The sequence below is a fragment of the Hylobates moloch genome, unplaced genomic scaffold (assembly GCF_009828535.3).
Source record: "Hylobates moloch isolate HMO894 unplaced genomic scaffold, HMol_V3 SCAFFOLD_8, whole genome shotgun sequence".
NCBI lineage: Eukaryota > Metazoa > Chordata > Mammalia > Primates > Hylobatidae > Hylobates > Hylobates moloch.
The window spans coordinates 56,765,323-56,789,856 of record NW_026652283.1 but is presented as its reverse complement, the minus strand read 5'-3'; the positions used below and the strand labels follow the sequence as shown (position 1 = coordinate 56,789,856).

Sequence of the window (24,534 nt, the reverse complement as noted above, 5' to 3'; positions counted from 1 at the left end):
AAATAAAAGTCTAGCTAACTCCAAGAGGTTTCGTGTTTGTTTCTTTGCTTTTTAGGATCATTTAAATTTAATATGAAAGGTCCCAAAAAAGTAAAGTGTAGTGAGAGTACACCTGGAACGTCTCCCTCCCTCCTGCTAGCGGGTCTAGTACGGGAGCTTTAATGTCCACAGCTTTAGTAAACAAGACCTCTTTGTTATCTAGTCTTTTGCCACCTTACCAGCCTCTTATCCTCCCTCTGTAAAGTGAATTCTTATGCTACATTGAGTTTTTTATTTACCATTCCTGAAAAAACCATGTTTCTCATGTCTCCATACCTTTCTGCATGCTGGTTCCCTTTGCTTAGAATGACCTTTGTTATCTGGCAAGTAGAACAGTTCACAATCCAAATTCTCCATTAAACTCTATTCCATATTCTTTGACCTCATATAAGTCACCCCTTAAATTTCAATCCCACAGACTTTTGCTCACATCTTTATTTTAATAAGTCTTAGATTTCATTGCAATTACTTGTTACTCTTTCAACTATCTATGTAGACTGTTAGTTCTTCTAGAGCAGGAACCACATCTTCTTTTATAAATAACAACCTAGCATACCCTGGACCACAATAGGTAATGGGGTGAATATCTGTTGAAAATACAAATGAGTGGGAGAATAAATGATGGAGTGGTGAGAGAATTACTATAAACAAACGGGCTTCCTGTCATGCACATACTCACACACACACACACACACACACACCATACAATCACACATATACCACATGTGCACACAAAATGCACCACTCACACACACACACCACACACACACACACGCACGCACACACACACATACACCACACACATGCATACACACATGGACACACATGCCTACACACACACATGCACATTCAGGACCAGGTAACTAGAAGGAGGCAGAGGCTGGGTAAAGTTGCAGGTGCCACTCCTCTGCCTCAAAAAAAAAAAATCGATTTGTAACTTCTTATATTAGTGTCCTTGATCAATTTTCTTCCTTGTCTGAAGGTCATAAAGGCTTATTGCTACTTTTCTCCTGGTACATTGACCTTGATATTTCACTAAAGAATTTGTTTTAATTATTTGGCCTAGGATTTGGTTGTTCTACTTCAAAGGAATGTTCAGCTATTTTAATGTATGCAATACAAGAATATGAAGTGAAAAACATTCACACATGGGCTGCTTACCTCCACTTCAGGAGAATTAAATAAAATATTCAGGAAAATCAGACATACCATTGACTTTTCCATAATACCCCAATATGTATCATTAGTTGGCAATCTGTCAGATGGTTTTCAATTCGAGTGACAGTCTTCATGTTCAAACCAATTTCAATTAATTTTGTGAGAATCATTTAAAGAAACATGGCATCGGATCCCTGATTTAAATCAAGATGTATGGCATCTTATACTTTTCACTTACCTTGTCATTTTATGAGGAAAAATACAGTCATTTGTCTGGCGCTTTTTTAATACTGTGTACATATAAACTCACACTGCTTATCACTCCTGGTTCCATTATCCTCAAGGTAGTCACTTTTTCCTCCTCCTAACAGTTGCTCCATTATTTTATTAGTGTCCAAAGTGAGACCTCATAGACAGTGATGATCATAGAATAATGGAAATTAAAGATGGAAATGACAGATTAGGTCTTCTTGTCTATTTCCTGGGGCGAATGTTTCTGTCAGTCTATAACTCACTGCTTTAGCCTGTCTTGTTTTAAATGACACTTATGCTGGGACCTCAACCATTTCCCCTGAGACTCTTGTCTACATCCTAAGACTGTCTCCACATACAGCCAGAGGGAATGATGAAGGCTTATGCAATTATCAAGTCAAGTCAGGCCCATCCTCACATGATCCGTCTACAAGGCTAGGGATATGGAGGCTTGAGTGATTAACCACCAAATCCAATCACTACAGCGAGCCAGCCTGGATCACTCAGGGCAGAAATGAAATATTTTATCATTGTTTTCTCCAGCAGCAAGTCAGCAGCTAAGAGACAGAGACTGGTTATCCATCACTTTTTACACTGTTTTAATCAGTAAGAACCACAGTCCACTGCAATTCTTAGCCATCCCATTAGCTAAAATTTTGGATCCCCAGAAACTATGCAAACATTTCAGAGGTGAAGATGGTAAGGGGACTCGATAGAATGTAAATAGCCAGTGGTATTGTTCATTCATATCCCACTGCACATCTATCAGCCAAACCTTCTGCCCTTCTCCCCAGTCTTTCAATAATAGGTTGCCTCATATGTAGCTGCCCTTCTACAAACACCTTCCTCTAAATTTTTTGGGCTCTCTCTGTGACATGACCTCAAATTCTGCCAAAACTGAGCAATCCTTCATTTTCACGAACAGAAAAATTTCATGGCATTTTGACTTCCCCAAGTTTTCTGAACTGTGACACAGATTTCCTTTCCCTAATTTCATTTTCTCTTGACCTTATCCCTCAACTTCAACCTGTTCCAGAACATTTGCCCTCTCCTAACATCTATGGGCATCTATCATGCCTTGACTTAGTCATCAGCTGGCTAAGTTCTCAGAGTTGAGTTCTTCTATCCCTTTATCATAAATCACTCCCTTGGGCTCTTCAATCATTTTTATTGCTCTTCTCCAAACGCTCACCCATTTGTCACCATATCTATTGCTTTGAGAGTCCAGAACTACATTCAATATTCTAGGTTTGGTCTCATCAGAATCACATGTAAGGGGCAGATCATTGACCTCAGGGATGTGAGTCCTCCATGGCAATGTCTGAAATGACATTGGTTTCTGTTTTCCACCTGTCAAGCTGCAAACACATATCTAATTTGCAATCCAAGCAACCATTCTGAGATGCCTTTTGCCTTGATTTCTTTCTAGTTTTTCCTGTTCCATTGATTGCTATTATTAGTTCACATTTATTGATCCCCTTCTCCTCCCACCCTCCTTCAGGACTCAGCAAATGCAGAAAGTAAACTCTCAACATCTAAAGGAAACTAGAAAGTTGCCTTTAAAAAGTAGTAGAGGGCAGGGCACAGTGGCTCATGCCAGTAATCCCAGCACTTTGAGAGGCTGAGGTGGGAGGATGGCTTGAGGCCAGGAGTTGGATGTCACTGGGAGCTATGATCATGCCACTACCCTCCAGCCTGGGCAACAAAGCAAGACAATGTCTTAATTAAAAAAAAAAAGGCAATAGAAAGTGAATAGTGGGATGCTTGCATAATGTGAATGCCACTGAATTGTATACTTAAAAATGGTTAAATGACACATTGTATGTTATATATTTTTTTATCTCAATAAAAACATTCCAAAATGTAAAAAATAAAAACAAAAAAGGAATACACGAGATAACTACTTTGTCGCACTCGTGTGTGTCTAGGGGAAAACAAAAGTCTCACTGAGAAATGGTACTTGGGGCTCAGGCAAAAATACTGTCTTATTCAACACAGAGTACTTCCTGAGTCTCTGTATGTCACCCCTGCTGACAGTCCTGGTGAAAACAAATTTCCACTCATGTCAGTCTTGCAAAGCTCATCAGGCTCCGGGAGAGCTACATTGGAGTCTCTGTGGCTTCAAGTGTCTCCAACAAAATCATCAGCTAAATTCTGCCTGTGGAATCCTCATGGCTGGTGGTGGTGTGAAAAGGAAGAGAGGGACAGCTTGATTTTCAGATCCCAGCTGGAAGCTGCAGGGCTGCGAGTCAGAGGCTCGTAAATGGAGAAAAAGATGATATGGACGTCACTGGAATGGTATAAATATGGAAAGGCATAGTGACATTTTTACCCATTTGCTGTTCAGAATATAGCCACCCTTTAGCTCTATTCCTCTCCATGCAGTTGCTCCACGTCATGTCTGTGTAAGGAGCAGTGATATGTGGGAACCAGCTAAGTCGTCATGCCCTCACTTACCCCTGGTTTGTCCCCCATTCGTTCCGAATGCAAAGGTGCTTATGTACTGGATCCTTCATGTAGCCTTCGTAGCAGAGGCATTCCCCTTAGAAGCAGGGTAAGGAGGAAGAAAGAGAAACATGAAGGAATTGATTAACACGTCTGTGTTTGTAAAAATTAACATGAAATAGGGTAAACTCTTACTCTGATATTAGCATGAATGAGACAGTAAGTTCCATTATGTCATATACTCCCCTCTCCACCAGTCACATAAATGAATACTCCAACCAATCTCTCCATTCTCCAGTGTGTGATACTTTTCATAGAAGAGGAATCTAGTATTTAGAAAGCACCTATTGTATGTGCTCTGTAAGCACAAAGACCAACAATCCTTTGAAGAAAAGGACTTCTTCATCTTTATTTTCTGAATGCCCAGTATACTACAAGGCAAATAGTAGATGAATAATAATGTTTAAAGACTGCGTAAGTGAATTATTTCACCAAATATTTCTAGGAATCTTGAAAAGTAGGTATTATTGGCTATGTTATGCTAATGGGAAAAACAGGCTTGAGAAAATTGAAGGCTTGTAGACAGCTTGTAAGTGGCAGAGTTAATGTTTGAGCCTATGTCTGACTCCAGACCTTTTTCTCCCACCATGCCAGGCTGCTAGCTCATAGAACAACTACTATATGCACAGGAGGCCTCTTACATCTATTATGGTTTTAAAGGAAATCTGGGTTTTAGCTTTTAAGTAAAAATGATTAATTATCTGGGAGTGGGTCACCAGAAGAATCATCTACAACTCCACATTTGTTTAGGATATCACTACATTTCATTATAATTTGTTATTGCATTAGTATATCAAGGGATCCATGAATCTTCTGGAATTTCATTCAAAACTGTATATGTGCGTATATGCATATTTTTTGAGGCAGGGTCCCATAACATTCATCTGATTTACAAGCAAATCCAAGATCCCCAAAAGATTAAGAATCATTGCTCGATTTACTACTGATTTTGAAGAAAATTGTTGCTGCTTCATTATATTAATAATTCTTTATGCAATGACATGTAGCCCAAACTACTGAGGCCAGTTACACTACAACACTAGTTCCTACTATTTAAATGTCTGCTTATTTAATTTATACCTCGTGAAAGAACAAAGTGTGACTTTCTGAAATTTGTAAATAACAAAGGTGCCATGTCCTAGTGAAACGATGGGCATACCATTTCTTTATCTCTCCAGAAAGAAACACTTTAAGATGATATAAATAGAATAATAGCTTTGAGTGCTATTTTCTCTTTCTGAAGATAAAACCCAGTAAAAACGAAGTGAAGGGGCCTCACAGTTAAGGGGGAAGGTATTGGATAGGGCCTGAGCAAGAGCTTTTTTTAGCATCTTAGCTTAGCTGTTCGTTTCAAGATTGACCTACAAGCAGCTGTCCATCAGAGCCTCACTACCAGGTCACACCATTTTTGTCCCCCACAGCCATTCAGCTCAATGTGCTGAGCAGTGGAGTGAAAGCCTCTTCATTTGTTTAAAAAAAAAAAAAAAAAAAAAAAATACACGGAGTATTTGATCAGGACATTGTCTCCTGCATGGTGAATTCTGGCTTCCACGTGGGCTGGATCCATAGTAGGTCCAAGTTTATTGGCTTCAGTGGTACTGAGCTACTCACAGGTGGGAATTGAACAATGAGAACTCAGGGACACAGGAAGCGGAACATCACACTCTGGGGACTGTTGTGGGGTGGAGGGAGTGGGGAGGGACAGCATTAGGAGATATACCTAATGCTAAATGAAGAGTTAATGGGTGCAGCAAACCAACACGGCACATGGATATATATGTAACAAACCTGCACATTGTGCACATCTACCCTAAAACCTAAAGTATAATAATAATAATAATAATAATAATAATAATAATAATAATAATAATAAAAGAAATGGTCAGGGAGCTCTGAGCCAAAAATAGAAAAACACAGCTTTAAATTACATGGCTGATGATAAGGTTTGCGGATGAAGGCTGTTTATTTGATAAAAGGAAAGATAAAGAAGGCAACTACTGGGGAGGGCAAAAGAAGAGAGTACCAGGAGCCTGGCTTCACTGAGAAGGCTTCACACCTTCTCAATTCCAAAGAAAACACAGATGCTAGACTATAAGATACATAGGGCAGAAACAAGGAACGAGGTTAGTCTTCCCCCATATGAGTAGGTCTTTGACAAATACTGTGTAGGAGAAAATAAATTAATTAAAGGATTTGCCCTGTATTTACAGATATTTACACCTCACCCCCAAGATGCAGATATGTAAGCCAATTAATAGGTCAAGGTCTCAAATATACTTTTCCTTTCGGGAAAGATACTCTTCTGGTTGTCCTTGTGTAGACAATTAGCCATGGGCATATTTAGAAGCAGGAAGTCACCTTAGGAGTTTGTCAAAGCCATCACTCTGACTCTTAGAATGGTCTCGGCTAGATGCCTTGCCTAGAATTAGGGACTGACAAAAATGGGAGTTCTCTTCCACGTCTGATATCTAGTTACCACAAAACATGTAAAAATAAATGCAGTAACAACGCAGAGTTCAAGCCGAGCCTTATTTTCCTAATGACGGCAATACCTACCATTTGTATAGCACATTTACCTTCTCAAATTGCCTTCATAGTCATTATCTCCTTATGAGGCTTCTGTCACTCATTACAATGTGGGGACATACTGCCGACAACCAATAAGCTTTCCTCCACATAATGGCAGACGCAGCCCAAAGTCCAAGAAACAGAGAAATTTTCAAACACATCATGCAAGATTTTGGGGATCTCCAAAATTTGCCTCTCACAGGATCCTCATTTCTGGAACCCACCAAGAATCCTTTTTCTGTATTCCTCCACAAAACCAGTTTGGCCATCTCCAACGAAAGGATTTCAGACTTGATGGGGGAAGTTGCTATGGCAACCAACTGCTAAATCTTGACTTTAAGAGGGGTTTTGTGAAAGCACAGGCTCCGACTGTTAGCTGTGAATTTTAAAGACCCCACAAGGGTGTTGGATGCCCTCCTAAGCTAGAAGTGTTACAGTCTCTGCATCTGCTGTGACAGATGGTGGGAACGCATGAGGCGCCGACTCCATGGTGGTGTACATAGGACTCCAACAGAGAGACGTGTCATAGTACGGAGGAGAGCCCAGCCAGATAGAGTGTGCCCTGCAGGAGCACTCAGGCAACCACACTGCCAAAAAGAAGAGGACCTGAAAGGTAGTTGGTTCAGGGGCTGGAGACAGCTGCACTTGATCTGTGCTTGGTACCCTGACAGTAGACGCCTCAAGGTAGCTTGGATGATGGACAGTGCTTTTAGTCACTTCCCATTCTACAGCTGAAGGACTGAGGCACAAATCTCATTCAAAGATTAAAGAAAAACCTTGAAGCTAGGGGTCCTCAGACATGGCTGGGCTCACCATAAGTTCTCCATGAGGAAAATGCAGATCAAGGCCAAATGCCCTCAGCCACTTCTATGCTCCAGGTAGGGGTTGGCTTTTATGAAATAAAATTGGGTGTGCTCCTTCTAAAAAGGGAAATCTTTGTAAGATATCTGACTTGGGTAGTATCCAATTGTTTGTTCTCCCTTCCCAGCAGAGACATCAGAAAGGAGGCAAGTCCAGGGTCAAATAGCCCCAACCAACTCTGGGAAGGGAGTCAGAGGGAAGTGTGCCAAAAGAACATCCTAAAGGAAGGTGCTTTAATGGAGTCACAGAATGGAGTGTAGCATGTGTCGGCAATCCAGGTATCAGGAACAAAATCGGGACTGAGCTACTCTGCCAAATTAGGTAAAAATCCAAAGCAACCAACCAACCAACCAACCAACAAAAACAGGGAAGGTTAAAGAGAGAGGCAGCGCTTCAGAACAAGCAAAGAGGGCAGCTGGCTTGAGTCTGGGAAGTGGGTTTAATGCCCCTCAACAGGTTTACACATTTCCACATGGTTGGGTCTGGCCTATGGAAAGACCTGGGACAGAAAAGATTTCAGTGAACATCTTGGATAAAGATTAAAACTTAATTTAGCTGGGAAGCCTATGCTCCTTGCAGAACCATAAAAGCTACATATCTTGAAAAGGGCCATGAGGAGTCTGTGGCCAGGATTGATGGGGGCTGTGAAATAAAGCAGGTGTGTGAAGCCTCCACAGCTGTCCATATGGCAGAACAAAGGCCAGGGAGAGAGGAAAGAGAAAGGTCACTGAAACCAGGTAGTCTGTGTCTCCATCAGAAAAACAAAACCAAAACAATCAAACATACAACCATAACAAAAAACCCTTGCAAAGTGCAGGGAAAGTCAACCTCTGGCTGGATCCAGGGAGCATTAAGCCATGCAGCCCTAGTGTTTTGCCGTTAGCCCCACTTAACCAGAGGCACACCCGGGGTTACAAACCTGGGGACATGTGGGGACAATGTCAGGGTGCAGTTGGCAAAGGGTGCTAACAGCAAAGCATCAGGGGTCTGGGGCTCTGCTGCAGCCACATAGAAGTGAAACAATTCTAAGCTTTCTGCCTTAGTTCCTTTCATGCAGCTTGAGCAGTGGGGACAGGTTTGAATAATGGTCAGGAGTGTGAGTTCTGAGTCAGGCAGCCTGAGTTTGAAGTCCAGCTAGCTCATTAACTAGGTAAGTGATCTTGGGCAGATAAGTCAACAACTCTGTAAAAGGAGAATAAGAGTACCATCTACTTCACAGTGTTACAGTGAAGCTCCAATTACACAATCTAAGTAAAGCACAATGCTTGACACACAGTGAGCTCTCGAACATCACCTATCCTTATTTTTACCGAAAACCATTTTTTTCTAGGTATTTCCCACCGGTCTCCCCTGACCTGGAAGGGCACACAGTAGGCTTTCTGAAATTGTCAATGCAATGAACCTAACTCACATGCATGCTGAATTACCAGACAGCCAAATGATAGGAACATAAATTGTTATAGAATGAGAACTGTTAGAAGAGGTCACAGTGCTCAGCAGAAGATTGGGAATGGCAGGCATACCTTGGGGTACCAGCCTACCATTTCTCAAGTGCATCCAAATTCAAATTGGAAAGCCTTTGGGCACTTGATGATCTTAAGAACATTTGCCAGTGCTGAGTATATCCCATGCATTGGGCTGAGTGCTCTAGGTACATTACATCCCTCCCAGATAGCATGTTGCTAGAATAGAAATACAGAGGGAGGCTGGAATGAAAAACAGATCAGCAAGTATTCTCCAGCTCCAGTTCTTTCATAGATTCCTGATACATCTTTAAAAGGTCTATAAATTGCACAAGGAGGATATAAAGAGAGAGCAAAACAATGCTTTTTCTTTCTATTTTTTGTCTTCTCTTTTTATTCTATTTACTTATTTATTTGAGACAGGGTCTCATTCTGTCACTCTGGCTGGAGTGCAATGGTGCAATCTCAGCTCACTGCAGCCTCAACCTCCCAGACTCAGGCAATCCTTTTGCCTCAGCCTCCTGAGTAGCTAGAACTACAGGTGTTGCACCACCATGCCTGTTTAATTTTTTGTATTTTTATTAGAGATGGGGTTTATGCCATGTTGTGCAGGCTGATCTTGAATTCCTGGGCTCAAGCAATCTGCCTCCCTTAGCCTCCCAAAGTGCTGGGATTATAGGTGTGAGCCGCCACGCCTGGCCTGTCTATCTTTTCTCTCCTTCCTTGGTGTATAAGTTTTCTATTGCTATAGTAAAAGCATACCACAGAGAAAGTGGTTTAAAACAACATACATTTATTATCTTACCAGAAGTTTAACATGAGTTTCACTGGGCTAAAATCAAGGCATCTATAGAGCTATGTTGCCTTCTGGAGGCACCCGGGAGAATCTATTTTCTGTGTTCTTGCCTTTTCCAGTTTCTAGAGGCTGCTGACATTCCTTGGCTCATGCCTCTTCCTCCATATTCAAAGTCTGTAATGGCTGCTTGAGTCCTCCTCACATCACATCACTCTGACCTCCTTTTCTGCCTCCCTATTTCACCTCTAACAACGCTTGTGATTACATTTTGACCACTCAGATAATCTTCCCCCAAAATCTCCCTGTTTTAAAGCCAGTTGTTTAGCAACCTCCATTCCATATGCATCACTAACTCTCCTTTGCCATGTAACGTGACACATTCACAGGTCCTGGAGATGAGAATGTGGACATTTTTGGGAGTGCATTATTGTGTCTCTCACACCTGGTGTTCTGGAGCATGGTGCAGGTGACAGGTAAACAGAGACTCACTTGGGGATGCTCTTAGGAAGGATGCCTGAGGAGAGCTCTGGCACCAGGAGGCTGCTCCTTTGCAGTGACTGAGCATCTGTGTTTGTGTGTTTGTGTGTGTGTGTGTGTGTGTGTGTGTAAAAGTACACAAGTGCACTGCACAGCTCCATGCATCCATATGGGCAGGCCCCTCAGTATGGCTGGGAAAGCACATGTCCCAACACTATGACATTTCCAAGTAAGCTAGCTAGAGGATTTCAAAAATAACGTCGACTTGACTTGAAGCCAATTCCCACACTCAGCTCTTTGGAGAAAGGCTCTGGGATGGAGTGTGGGAGGCGATAAAGTTTCTTACTGATGAGCATGTGGGATGACCACATCACCAATGCTTTCCAATTCCAGCATTCATGAAAATGAGAGTCTTTGCAGTATTGTTTCTCAGCTGCTACCCAAAATGAAGATGCTGCACCTTAGTTTTGTCTTGGGGTTTGGGAGATTATTTTTAGTCTTCCTCTGTGTCTTTCCAATTGGAAATTCATTCATTGTCACAGACACTGAGAAGCCATTAGCAGGGGAGGGGCTTCCCAAAGTCATTTTCAGCAGGGATTAGAAATGAGACATCTGGAAGGGACTGAAGAGTTGATGGGAGAGCTTTGCTGTAGACAAGCAGCTTCCTGGCACACGGAACAGTAATGCTTAGTAATGGTTTTTTTAAAATAGTTTTGAATGACAACTATGTTGGATCTGACATGTCTGGGGAAATTAAGCAACTCTTTATAATCCCACCTTTGCAGATTTCATGATAAATTAAACACAGACTCTGCTTTAGGTAGCTGTGGGACTTTGGGCAAATCATATAACTTCTTAAGGAATTCAAATGTGAATGTAAAGCATAGAGGCAGTTTATCATTGAGACCCCTCCAAGCATAAAGCACCAATCCCTTCTTTTCACATGTAACTGAAGGTGTGCTTCCTTTTCTTTAAAATCCAAGTAGGAACATCCAAAGCTCCCCCTGGGGATCAAGCTTCTCTCAGAAGTGAGTTTAACAACTGAGATTGTCCCAAATCCTTCCAATCCAAGCCAGCTGGAGAACTAGGGTACCAGAGACTAGCTCAGTTGCATGGAGAACCCCCACCTCTGAGATTAGCTCTTTTTAATTTCTCCCAAGCACACTAGCTTTTGGGCATGGTACACAGCCCATCTGTTTGGTTTGGTGTTTGCCTGACAGCGTGGGAGGAGCAGCAAGTAAGCACAGTCTTAGACTTCAGATGTTTAAAATGTTGTACTTTCTCCTCCATATGGGGGCCTAGAATCTCTGTGATGGGCCCACATAAAACAACTTTAACACCTAAGATGGTGAATTTTAGATGTTTCAGTTACCTGCTACTCTCCCAGAGGGATCTAGTCATAGATTATAACAGAAGTAAGGGCTAGATATCTTAGACTCATCCTCTATTAAGACCTCTCTACCTCAGCACCTGAAGAAGATGCGAGTGTGGTGGGCTGGGGTAGAGGGGGTTGGTGGGGGGTGGCTGCACATGATGTACAAAAAGCTTCAGGGGTTGGACCCCAACTCCAGCAACGTTTTGCTTGGAAATCTTAGATATCACTTTAACGCTTTCCTTTGCTCTAAGGGATCATACTACTTTGGGAAGGATCTATTTGTGGTACTCAATTTACCAAAAACGAGTCATCATAGAGACTACTGTAGGTGAACGTCTTCTTCAGCAAAAGTGCAAAGCAAACTGAAATAAGAGATCCATGCTCCTGGCTGTGTTGGAACCCAAGGAGCAATGGGAGAGCTCTAATTCATGCCACACCAGAATTTGAACCCTCCCTCAGGGAAACCGCAGCTCCATTTGATAGTATAACAGACTTGAAGACGTTCCTACTCTTTGACCCAGTACTCTCTCACTAAGATTTATCTGAAGAAAATAACTTTAAATGTGTCCAGCATTTATGTGTAAAGATGTTCATTTTAATAGTGTTTATAAAAATTAAAAATTTAAAGCATCCTAAATGTCACATAATAGGGGACTGTTTAAATGAGCTATGATATAGACATACAATGGAATACCAAATGGTCATTAAAATTATGTGTTTGAGGATTATTTAATGATTCTGGAAAAGTTATGATGGGATGTTAAATGAAAAAAGCAGGAGAACTCTACTAGACTTAGTATGCTTCTAGGAAGCCCTTAAAAATCATGCACAGTAAAGAGACTGGAAGGGAGGACATTAAAATTTTAAAAGTGACTTATCCAGGAGATAGAAATAGTGATGATTATCATTTTCTTCAATAAACTTTTCTAATTTTTAAAAAGTTTTCTACAATAAACATGCATTAATTTTATCATCATAAAATGTCTAGCCCCAGATTTAAATATCCCCTGACTGTGTGACAAATGGGTTATGGAAGTCATCCTAAAACTGAGTTTTCTGGCTTGGGACTACAGTTAGGATCCTTCCAAGTCTTCTGCCAGAAAATGACCACAGTTTTAGCCAATAAGCTCTGCGGCCCAACCACATGCAGGCAGTCCGCATGGTCTAGGCTCGAGATGGCAGTGGGACGGGGAGTTGGGAGGCATGGTCTGAATTTCAAGGGAGTGATTGCAAGAGGCATGATCTCTCTGACAGTTACCCGCTGCCCGGTGCTCCCGCCTACCAGTTTCGGGGTCGCATTGGTGTTCACACGGGTCCAGGAGCCGCCGGGCACAGAGGTCCATGGCCCAGGGTCCGCTGGAGTTCTGCTGAGAGAAGAGAACCACTTGGGCAGGGTTCAGCCAGTCACTGGCATCCAACTGGCTTCCCTCTAGCAAGATGAAGCGGCTCCCTGCAGGGTGAGAGAAAGGAAGCATGCCTGTGTGTGCAACACAGCACACGTCCACAAGCCACCGAAGACAAGGAAATCCCCACCTGAGAATTAGTACCAATCAGAGATCCTAACTCTCACCATTCCTAGCCCATCATTAGCCCCAGAGCAAGGGATCAGCAGACAGAGGCTAGGCCACTTGGACCTCTGTGAGGCCAGACATTGAACTCTTCAGCCACAGAGTCCCCTGCTGCCTTGCTCCATTCCATCTTTCCAGGGAGTTCCTAAGGAACACAGGGACAGCGGAGCCCTGTGATGGCCATGGCATGGCTCCATCAGACCCAGCCACAGGCACTGGCACTCCTCCAAGGAACAGGAGCTGCTGCCTGTCTTCACGTGCTGTGAGAATTGCAGGCCCTCTAACACTGAGTCAACAGTCCCCACCTGTTTCCAGCCTTACAGCAACTCAGAGAACAGAGATTAACAAGTCAATTAGGTGCTCTGGGCTTAAATGATTCAGGGGCTCTCAGAACCTATATTACTGCCTCATTATATTGGGGTCCCCCTGGATGAAAGTAAATTATTACTTCTGAGTTCTAGGCTTACAGCAAGTTACTGCAATTAGGAATTTCTCACCCAGGCATACAAAACCAAAGCATGGCTAATTCTTAAACACCTCTACTACTCCACTTAGCTTTTTCCTTTTCAAAGGCTAAGGGAGTCCTGGTGCCTTCCTTCCTCTAGCCACTGGGCTGTGCATTTCTATCAAAGACAGAGATGTATTAAAAACAAACAAAAATGGGAGAGGGCATAGAGAAGAAGAGGTGATCACTTTAGTTTATTTTTTAACCTGCTTTCTAAGTTCATCTATGGGCAATACAATTGTATCCTAATCGTTACTTATTTCAGTTTGGTTTTCCCCCGGTGGAGTAATAGGTAACAGTGACTCCTGTCTTCTCTAGCCTTTGCCCAACTGGAAAACTTTCCTTTTTGGGGGGCAAGGTCACATCCTCAGAAGAATGGGCTCACCATCAGCAATCAGGTGCTCAGGGACATGCAGGGTGATCTTGACAACGAGAGGGCAGTTGACGTGAGAGGAGCACACGAGGCCAATCACACAGCTGGTGATGCTGATCAGGGTCAAGGTGGTCTTATTCACAGGACTTCGGGGAGAACCCACTGAAAGCGAGACAAAAGCAAGATACATGGTGGTAAAAAGCTTGGCATTGAGAATCCAACTTGGCTTTTTGCGGCTCATCCTGGCAAACAGGGGAGACAGTTGGCAAAACTAGCCCATGGAGGGAGCTGTCCCTGGCTGCATGACCTCAGTGACCTTCTTCCTCACAGACACCATGCCATCAGTTGGAGTCAGGACTTGGCCAACTGGTGGCCCTCCAGGTCAATAATAGTCTGTTGGCCATTTTCACTCTTCCTCGGCCAAGTTCACAGGAGAAATCATAGAGGGGGCATTCTCTTCCCTAGTCGCCTTACTAAGCTCCAGGCTTTTCCCAAGGGTGGGAGGGATGCTTTAATCCCACGCTGTACCTCCCATCGCTCTTCACAGAGGGCGTTCTGCACAGAGCAGCTCCATCCCCATGGTGCACACTGCTGCCCCAGGAGGAACTTCCTCAGCTGGAAGAGCTTGTGCTTACTCTATGGGCAAGAGTCCTACCAAGTGTGGGACCTGGAATGAGGAAAACGAGGAATGTCTGCTTTGTATGAGCAGACAACATTGTCACACCAGGATGCTCTCCACAGTCCTGGAATCACTGGAGGAAATAATCATTGCTGAGGATTAAGAAACACTCCCGGGAAGGTGGAAATAGGGATAGGGAGGGAAGAGTGTTTTGTTTCTTTATGTTTTTTGTACCACTGTTTTTTTTTAAATTTTTTGTTTCTTGGCTTTTTTTTTTTTCCTGCTGGGGAGAAGATGAAATGCTATTAAGCAGGGGAGCCTTATGCTTATGGAAGCAGAACAGATGTGGGAAAGTAAGAAAGCAAGACGACAAAATATGTGGGTCTTTTGGAATTTTCTTCTGCTCTGTGTTAATACTTATTATTGATAGCAATAAAAGGTTTCCATTAAGGCAGACACTGTGCTGAGTTTTTTACATATTTTATTTTTAATATTTGCTTTCTTACAATAAGCCTATGAGTCTGTATGGGAACCACCCACTTTACAGATGAGGAAAATAGATATGTAAGAGGTGATGCTCCTTGTGGCAGTTAACACTCAGGAAGTGGTGATGGTGTATCAGGCTCCAGTGCTCAGGGTTTGATGTGGCTCATATCATTGACTAGCGTCCCCAGTCTTATGAGGCAGCTCCCCTGGAGGAATAGAGGGTTAGAGAGGCTGGAGAGCATGCCTAGTCCCAGGAAACTACTAAGGTGTGGAGCCAGATAAAAATGCAGATCCAGGTGAGGTTTCAGGCCACAGGAACAATGCACTACTCAGTCTTTGGGCCCAGTGGTGCCTTTGGAACTGATGTTCTCAGGAACACAGGGATGAGTTTTTGGTTTATGGATATACTTGTCCTTTAGGGGAGCAGTTGCCTCTGGGTGCATGTGTTGGCAGTAGCTGGAAAGGAGATACTTGAGGGCAGAAGGTAGTCTCTGGGTCTTCTGTCCTTGATAGATGGAAATATTCTGTTCATGTTACTATCCTTTCATACTACAGTCTATTTTCCTACGCTTACAGGTTTCCAGCCCAGCCCAGGCCTCAGATGCAGATCCACCTTCTCTCAAAACCTCACTACCTCCTCTCGCCACCTTCTCTCAAACCCTGCTCCTCCAACTACTTCCATTGCCCAGCCAATGGCACTGCCACACATTTGGTTTCTCAAATTTAAAAACTCCTTTATATCCAACTCTTTTCTCTTGCTTACAAGCCACACCCCCACCCTGCCCTCACCAATGCCATTAAATCTTTGTCTCTTTAGGGTATGTTCCCAGCAGTGGGATTGCTGGATCATATGGTAGTTGTATTTTCAGTCTTCTGAGGGACTTCCAAACTGTTCTTCACAGTGGTTGTACCAATTTACACTCCCACCAGCAGTGTACAAGTGTTCCCTTTTCTCCACATCCTCAACAGTGTTTGTGATTGCCTGTCTTTGGATAAAAGCCATTTTAACTGGGGTTAGATGATATCTCATTGTGGTTTTGATTTGCATTTCTCTCATTCTGTGTCCAAAACTTATCTTGCCTCCATTCTTTCCATCCCTCCCTACCCATATCATCTTACAGCTAAACCCAAGCAGAAGCCATCCACCTGTTCCTTGCCTCAAGCTCACCCTGCTGTCACCTATCCTGCATGCTGTCCCTAGAAGGATCCTTCATGGAGCAGAGCAGACTAGGACATTGCTCTTTCGTCAGGTCCAAGGCCCTTGGAATCAAGCTCATGTACTTTCTGGCTTCTGCTGATCTTCTAACATTATTTCCTAAGAAACTCACAAACCTGCACCCTAAGCTCTATTCTAGTAAACATTTTACTGCTCCCTGACAAGACCATCATAGTTTACATCTCAGTGACTTTGCACAGGTTATTTCCTACTCCACAGAAAGCCATTTTGTCACCTTGTCAGCCTGGTATACACCTACTCTTCAAGTCTCAGCTCAAACAACATCTCCCTGTAAACACTTCCCTGAAACCTCCAAGAACAGATTCTCACTGATTCCTTGGTGTTCTAGCCCTCAGTGCTATAAGGTGTGATAAGAGCTGTTATAGCTCTTATCACATAGAATCATCACTGTTTACAGGCAATTGCCACTGCTCTCATGTGATTTCAATGACTTGCTACTGATATTCCTGTCTCTATGGTCTTTCTGCACCATCAACCCATAATCCAGCATCTCTACCTGGTTTCAAAACCTCCAATGGTTCCTTACACCCCACCGAGGCAAGCAGAAACTCAGTCACATGGCATGTACATGGTCCTTTGTTAGCCATTTTCCAGCCTCATCCTTACCATCTCGTGTGAGTATATATTTATAACTTGATGACAGCTGCCATATTGAACGACTTTTACTTCCTTTAAAACACCATGTTCTTTTGTCCCTTCAAGGCTTTTTATGTGCTATTTTCCTTTACTGAAATGCCCTTATCCTAGACTTCTTCTCCTCTTTTGAGAAACCCAGTACAGTGTGTGTGTGTGTATGTGTATGTGTGTGTATATATATATATATATATAAAACCCAGTTCTAATTACTTTCTCCTTTTTCACCTCCTATTGCTGCCAGTTAGGATTAACTGTCCTCTCTTCTGAATACTCTCTTCACTTTATTTATATTATTAAATTAAGCCTTATCACTGTGCCATATTTTCATGTTTCTACCACCCATCACAAACCTGACCCACAGCAGATGGGTTATAAAATGTTTTTGCTGGTCTAATGGATATATCCAATCCAATTCAACAAACACAAGCATCTGTTATAGGAAAAGTCCTTCACTAGGCACTTTGGAAAACTAAATTAGGCATTCCCCACCCCTAAGAAGCTTACAGTCTGGTTAATAGTGTAAAAAGTTGATGCATTAGGAGACCTTGGTATTTAAAAGGAACAGTTTCATGCTGTTGAGAAATTAATTCATTACCATGGATTTTTCTGAAACAAGACTTTATTAAAGGAGGACACACCCTGCTTTGATCAGGCCTGGATTAGCTGGGCCTAGGTTGGATATCCACTGTCTAAAATTTGTAATAAGTATCAAGGGAGATTGGGAGACCCTAATCCACATTCTCGCCTCACAGAAACTGGCCATTCAATATTAGAATACCCAGGGCCACAGTGATCTCTTGAGAAAAATGATGGAAAAACTTTTATTACGCTGATAGTAGTTAAGCCTATAGAAACTGGAATTTACAATCAAAAGGGCTTCTTCAAAGCTCTGGGAAGAACACCTGTTATGAAGGGAATTCAAGTGGAGGTATGAGAGATAAAAATGTATATGTCTTTCAGGAGACACTGGTTGACTATTGGTTGAGGAAAATGTTACTGAATGTAGCACAAGGAGACGCCACTCAAATATCCTCTACTGTATCTTACAGGGACTCTGCCTAAAATTCTTTAAGATGAGGCACTGTATAAACATGGGGCTACATGATGGAGAGTTCTAACAGCAACAATAGGGATTTCATAGTGCTTTAGCAGTCTCCAAAAAGGCACATTTTAATATAATTTAATCCTGATAAAGCTCTATGTTCTATGCACAAGGTATTGTTAACTCATTTGACATGTGAGTGAACTGAAGGTCAGAGAATTTGTTGTTCTTATCCAGTATCACACAGCAAATAACTGGTAAAGCTGACCGGAGCTTGTGCCCCGAAATCCCCTGGTGTGGCGGTGATACCAGCGAAGTCAGAGGCAGTGGGAGCTGCGGCCGCAATAGCCATAGTTGAAGCCACTGATCATGACAGTGAAGTGGCACACAGTGGCTGCGTGGAAGGACAGCTCTGTCCATGTGGAGGAGAATGGATTAGCCACCTTAACCCTGCCAGGGGAAAGGAAGGAAGTTGGAGGCTCAGGGTCCTGTGATTCTACCAGGCAGGGGCTTAAAGGTCAAAGACAATTACACAGATTTTCAGGCCATAGATCATTACTCAACTACACTGCCCCCAATCCTTGCCTAGCTCAATCCCAAGGCCAATGTGGTAGAGGAAGCAGGGGTACATATAGTATCCATCTTTTCACATACAACAAACTTTATTAACTTTAATTTGTTTGTCTGAACAGCAAAATATGACTCCTGAGTCTTCCAGAAGCAATTGAGAGTCATCTGACCAAGAAATAGCCTTTCAAACAACTTGGAAACTTGTTTGAGAGTGCCATTATCTGGGAGAGATGATTCTCTGAAATTTTCCACTTTAGGCTCTTCTTTCTTCCTTAGGAGGAAACACCAGTTGTGGTCCAAAAATTCTTCTTGCAGAAACTGGTTTTGTTCCATAGAGCCCACAACCCGACCCAACACCTCTTTGCCTTCCCCCGCCTCCCTCACCCCCAGATCCTTTACCACCTTCTGCCACCTCTATCATTCCTACCTCTACTACGCCTCCTGCTCCTTGAAGGATCCGTGTAAAAGGTCAGCTGGGGATCGTTTTCTGCCTCTGTGCCAGAATCCCCTTCAGGGTTCAAGAAGGCGGAACCAGCTGTAATGAAAGCAGCATGGCCAAGAAGGCATTTTCAGTTCTGGTTTCATGACACCAAACCATTGGGCAAGTTCAATAGGAAAATCAACAAAAATGAAAGTAAGCTGACTGATAATATGGGAGAAGTAGCCAAGGGGGTTGGGGCTTCCTCATACACGGATATGTTGGAGAAGTAGACCATTAGGACAGCAATCACTGGAGCTCCACCCTGCCCAGCCCACTTCCCTCTGACTGGGGCCATTTCTGGCACCTATCTGCCAGAGAGGACCTCCAGGGAAAGTGGGTGGAATAGGAAGAAAGGGGAATTTCCCTCCTTACAGGTTATGATTCTGTTAATATGAGACTATCTAAGGGGTATAGGAAATTACATCTTTGTGTTTTTTCTGGCTCTAGAATTACATACATTTAATACAAAAAAGACAGAATAGAATAAAGGAAATACACAAAACTATGTAAAGGGAACAATTCTAATGCCCTCTAGATCCTTTAAATCAGAGAAAAACTATGCTAACATTTCATGTGTATGCTCTCTGGCTTTTGCTGACACAGAAACAGGTAAAGGTTTTTTGTTTTTTGTTTTTTTGAGACGGAGTCTCGCTCTGTCGCCCAGGCTGGAGTGCAGTGGCGCAATCTCGGCTCACTGCAAGCTCCGCCTCCCGGGTTCACGCCATTCTCCTGCCTCAGCCTCTCCGAGTAGCTGGGACTACAGGCGCCTGCCACCACGCCCGGCTAATTTTTTTTTTTGTATTTTTAGTAGAGACGGGGTTTCACCGTGGTCTCGATCTCCTGACCTCGTGATCCGCCCGCCTCGGCCTCCCAAAGTGCTGGGATTACAAGCGTGAGCCACCGCGCCCGGCCAAAGGTTTTTTAATCTCTCTTTAAAAATGACATTATGCTGTATCTTCTATTTTATAACTTCATTTTTCCCATTTAATAGATGGGTGGGCAACTTTCCATATTAACAAATATAGATCTATATTATTTCATATGGCTGCATGGTAAGTGCTGGACAGCAGACAGATGTGCTAGGTAGTTAACCAATTCCCTGTTGATGGGCATTTAAGTTATTTCCAATTTTTCGCTTGTTTAAACAATGCTGTGATGAACGGCCTTTTACACACTTCTTTGTGCACTTGTCCAATTATTTCCTAAGAATAGACTCTTGTTGGTGAAATTGCTTGGTCAAAAGGTTTGCACATTTACATTTTTTTGGTAAGTAGCATTTAACTGGCCTCCAGAAAGGCTGTGCCAGGGCATACCCTCCCTAGCCACGCACGATAGAATGGGTAGAAGATATTAATGGCCCTGCCTCTACCAATATGAAGGAATCCACCCGCAAGCCCTAACGTCAGACATGCATACCTCTTGCTTTGTTGTTGATCCGCTTTCTCTGGCTGCTGGAGGTGTGGGAGAGAAGGGTGGCTTGCTGGTGGTTGGAGTCCACAGGGCTTGTGGCTATAATATTATCTTTATACTTGTTCATCAGTGACAGCTTGGCATTGTCACTTCCTGTATAAGTAAAAGACAAGGCAAAAACTTTAAGATAAAAGACCAAAAGAAAGGGAGAAGAAGGAAATCTGCATAAACCAAGAAGATAAGGTCTCACAGAATTGAAATAAGACACCAGCAAACTGAGAGACTGGCTGCAAGAAACTGAAATACTCCTTTTTTATTTCTGAGGGACTGCAAAGTTATGGGAGAAGCAGTCAAGTCAGGGAACTACAACTGGAAATCCAATTCAACTATTATTATATTATGTATTATAATATTCTGTATTGATAAGGTCAACACTTGTAACCCTTTGACTAAATACAGACTGCAGATTTCTTTATTTTTGGTCAGCACAGAGTTTTAAAAGAATTTGAATTTGAGTGCATTCAGGCAGAACATGCCCCTTCTCTTTCATCACAGTCTGCGCCATTCCCTATTGTCTGACCTCTTTCTGCTTCAAATATCTGTGTTATCTGTTGGCCTCCTAAAGGCATTTGAGTTGATAATAACCCCTGAGTGCCATACGTCTACTTTGTGGGCTTAGCACTATGCCAGGTGTTATGGGGAATACGAAGAGATGTTGATGATATATCCCCCATATTCTTAAGGAATTCTCAGGCTTTAAATCTTATTAGAAATTGGCTCTTCATGTAGAACGTCTTGTAGAGAACAAGCAGAATAAAAACCTCTGCGTGATTCCACTTTTTCAAGCCCCACTGAAAGTCCATATATAGTAAGCAACATTCAGCATCAAACATGTCTTCCTCAAAGATAATTGGGCAGTTCTTTGAAGGATCACTGTCAAGGGTTTATCTATGGAGATTTGCTGATTCATAGAAGTTTTAAAGAGAAATAGGTGGGCTACTATAAAGGAAGAGTGCAGTCTTTCTCTCTCTGCAGTTTTTGCCCCTGATCTTGTTCATCTGGATTAGTTCTTCCAGCCAGTGTCTCCACAGATACACAATGCATCTGGGGTCTGATACCTTGATTGCATTCCTTCATTTTCTTTGAAGAAGTGCATCCCTTGTAGGGAGCACAGAGGCATGAGCAAGACAACATAATGAAAACACCCCAGGCCCAATTCTCAGGAGTCATAGGAAAAAGCAGATACCACTGTCCCCTCCGCTTCAATGGAGAATTAAATTGCCTAAGCAAGTATAAGATATACAAGAAGTCATATACACATGTTCATTTTTCTTGCTATCTCATTTCCCAGAGGGTTGCTCATTACATACTAAAATGGCTCTAACTCACTCCTCTGTTGAACGTTAAAATATGTTGCTTCCAGTGCCTGGTGGAAGCGAAAAGAGATCCAATTTACATGGTTCTTCTGGTTTTCTAGATTAGAAAACACCTCCCATCATCTCAGGAAACAGGTTATTCTTGCCCATCTAGGGAAGGGCACTGCCACATCACACTAGGTAGGACAATCAGCTGTTGCCACACAGCTCTTCCTACCCCTCCCCAGCTCCTTGAGATGAAGCACCAAACAGCCCCTTGCCTTTCTCCCATCCCCACCTGGTGTGAGGTCCATCCCCGACTTTTCATTGCAGCCCTGCAGGGAGTCAAGGGTGCGCGTGACCTGGCTGGCAAAGTCCTCCCCTCCGTTCATGCACTCCCTCTGCAGGTGGTGGCGCAGATCAGTGATGTCATACTCATAGCCATCCAGGATGGGTGTCTCCCGGATGCTCAGGGTGCCACTGGAGTTGTGGCCCTGCACACGGGCATTGCGCAGGCTCTCCCGTCCATGCCCGCCGATCAGCACAGAAGGAATGTAGTGAATCTCATTGGCTGCCTCAGCACTGGCACTCTTCTGGGGCTGGGGGACCCGGCGGCGTTTGCACCAGCGCCGGCGAGTATACAGGATCATTACCAGGCACAAGATGGACAGCAGCAGAGCGATCATGCCACCCTAGGAAGAGAGGACCACAGATGGATGTGGGGAGAATGGCAGGCTCTTCCCACAAAGAGTCACTGCTCCTTCTGCTACCACCATTCATCACTTATTTATGCATTCATTCATTCAGCTATATTGAGCATTTATAGCAAGCATCATTCAGCAGCAAAGGGAAAGTCTACTGTGACTGGTATTTAGGGTGAGAGAAAAATGGAGCTGGGATGACCAGTGCATCATTTCAAGCGATCCAGTTGCTTCAGGCTTAGCAAACAATTTGAAGAAAGAAGTCTTTGTGAGTGTGTGTGTGTGTGTGTGTGTGTGTGTGTGTGTGTGTGATTTCAGCTGCAAAAACAGGGGAGAACTTTTATTTATTAAGTTAAATCTGCCACACATAAAGCTGGTTTCAGGACTTCATTAATTTTAGCAATATGGGGTGACATCTGGTTTCTTCCTGTCTCACGTCTAAAGATCAATCATAGATTCTAACAGTGGTTCCACCAATTATCAGTGGGTCCTATAAATTCTAAACCTCAGATACCTCATCTATATAATGGAGAAGACATCACTTAACCACCCAGGGTGGTTGTAAGAATTAGGTTAGCTAACTATGTAAAGTGCCTAGCATAATATATCTCACACAATCAAAGCTGCTCTCGGCATAACCTTAAATGTCTCCATCTGAGTAACCGGCCCAGCAGGAAAAACCATTGACAAATCTGAATAGAAATTTACATCCATCAGGAATTTACCACCAAATGTGGGGAGGAATCTCATCACTTGAACATGACTTTTTGGGTCACAGCTTTCCCTTAACCACACAGTCCTGAGTGATGCTCCCTCTTCTTACTAAAGCTCAGGGGAAGGGATTGAAACCCAAGTCCTGGAGTCAGGCTGGTGGAGGAGTTACCTTCTGTGTTCAAAGGCCAACACCTCGAAGGTCATTCCTTACAAATCAGGATACCACTCTGCCGACTGCCATAGGTGAGGATGCAGGACTCAGTGAGACTGAACACATGATCTTGACATCACCGGGGCAGCATTTAGAGGGACAGCCTTTAAGCTTGGTGCTGCATGGCATTCGGTGGGCATAAATCTTCCCGTGCACAATCTCTATTCACTTCCTTTATTTTGGTCAATATCTTTCCAAACCTATTTAATTAGGCCAGCATGTGCCAAATGGTTCTACTCTCAACCTTAGGCTTCAATCATACCTCCCCATCAAATAAGCTAGAGATAAAAATCCCCTACTAATTCCCAGAGGGCCCACCCGCATAAGGCTACGTCAAGAGTATGCCTCCAAACACGTTAAAGGGGGCTTTTCCAGTCTCATAATAATTATGCCTTGGATTTATAAAATTCCTTTCCCTGAAAATCTTCCTATTTACCCTCCCCCTCTCACCATCACTGTGAGCAAAGAAACACACACACACACACACACACACACACTGCCACTTTCAAGCAGGCAGCATAGAGGAGCAGAGACACGAGGCAACAGAGTCAGCTGCCAAGTGACAGGCTATATCACGTGGCTTGTTGGGGACAGATGTATGCTGACCTCCTGGTTTTCAATTCTTTCTTTTTGCAGAACCCTTTCTCCTAGTGCAAGCTCTTATGCAAGTACAGAGAAAGAATAAACATGCTCAGGTTCCATTGTGGGTAGGAGTCCAAAGCCAAGTATTCTAGGTCCTTGCTAACTGCCACCTCCACTCCCATCTATCCTGGCGGCCCCGCAGACACACACACAGAGCTCCTGGGACCCCACAGAGCATTGCCTAGAAGACACAGTGCCTCCACAGTGCATGACGAAGCCCTGTACCACTCATTGACAGTGAGTGTCTGTGTCCAACCCAACATTTTTTTTTAACAGAAGCTGCATCTCAGAGTCAGTGCTATCTTTTCCTTCACCCCAAACTGAAACTGCAACAATAGGTAATTAAGCCACACAGAAGGAATAACTTCCCAACTGAGAGAAGTTGTCAGACATTGAATTAAGCTAGTGAAAACGAGAGGTAGTTTTATTCCCTAAGGAGCTGTAAGAGTAGCATAAGCATCAATCTCTAAGGAATGGCTTAAACATTATG

The 24,534-nt window shown here is 43.2% G+C and overlaps 1 protein-coding gene across 2 annotated transcripts in view; it reads right to left on the bottom strand.

Annotated features, from left to right (window-relative positions):
• The window catches only part of ASTN1 (astrotactin 1), a 307,337-nt gene that overhangs the window by 150,416 nt on the left and 132,387 nt on the right, over nucleotides 1–24,534 (bottom strand). The window contains exons 3-8 of one of the 2 annotated variants that reach the window (XM_032160908.2): nucleotides 22,075–22,468; nucleotides 20,428–20,574; nucleotides 18,958–19,065; nucleotides 13,953–14,102; nucleotides 12,753–12,944; nucleotides 3,907–3,991 (exon numbers count right to left, since the gene is read on the bottom strand). In XM_032160908.2, the coding sequence (XP_032016799.1) occupies nucleotides 3,907–3,991; nucleotides 12,753–12,944; nucleotides 13,953–14,102; nucleotides 18,958–19,065; nucleotides 20,428–20,574; nucleotides 22,075–22,468 (1,076 nt within the window). The remainder of the gene's footprint in view (nucleotides 1–3,906; nucleotides 3,992–12,752; nucleotides 12,945–13,952; nucleotides 14,103–18,957; nucleotides 19,066–20,427; nucleotides 20,575–22,074; nucleotides 22,469–24,534) is intronic. The other variant, XM_032160909.2, reaches the window with a different exon arrangement.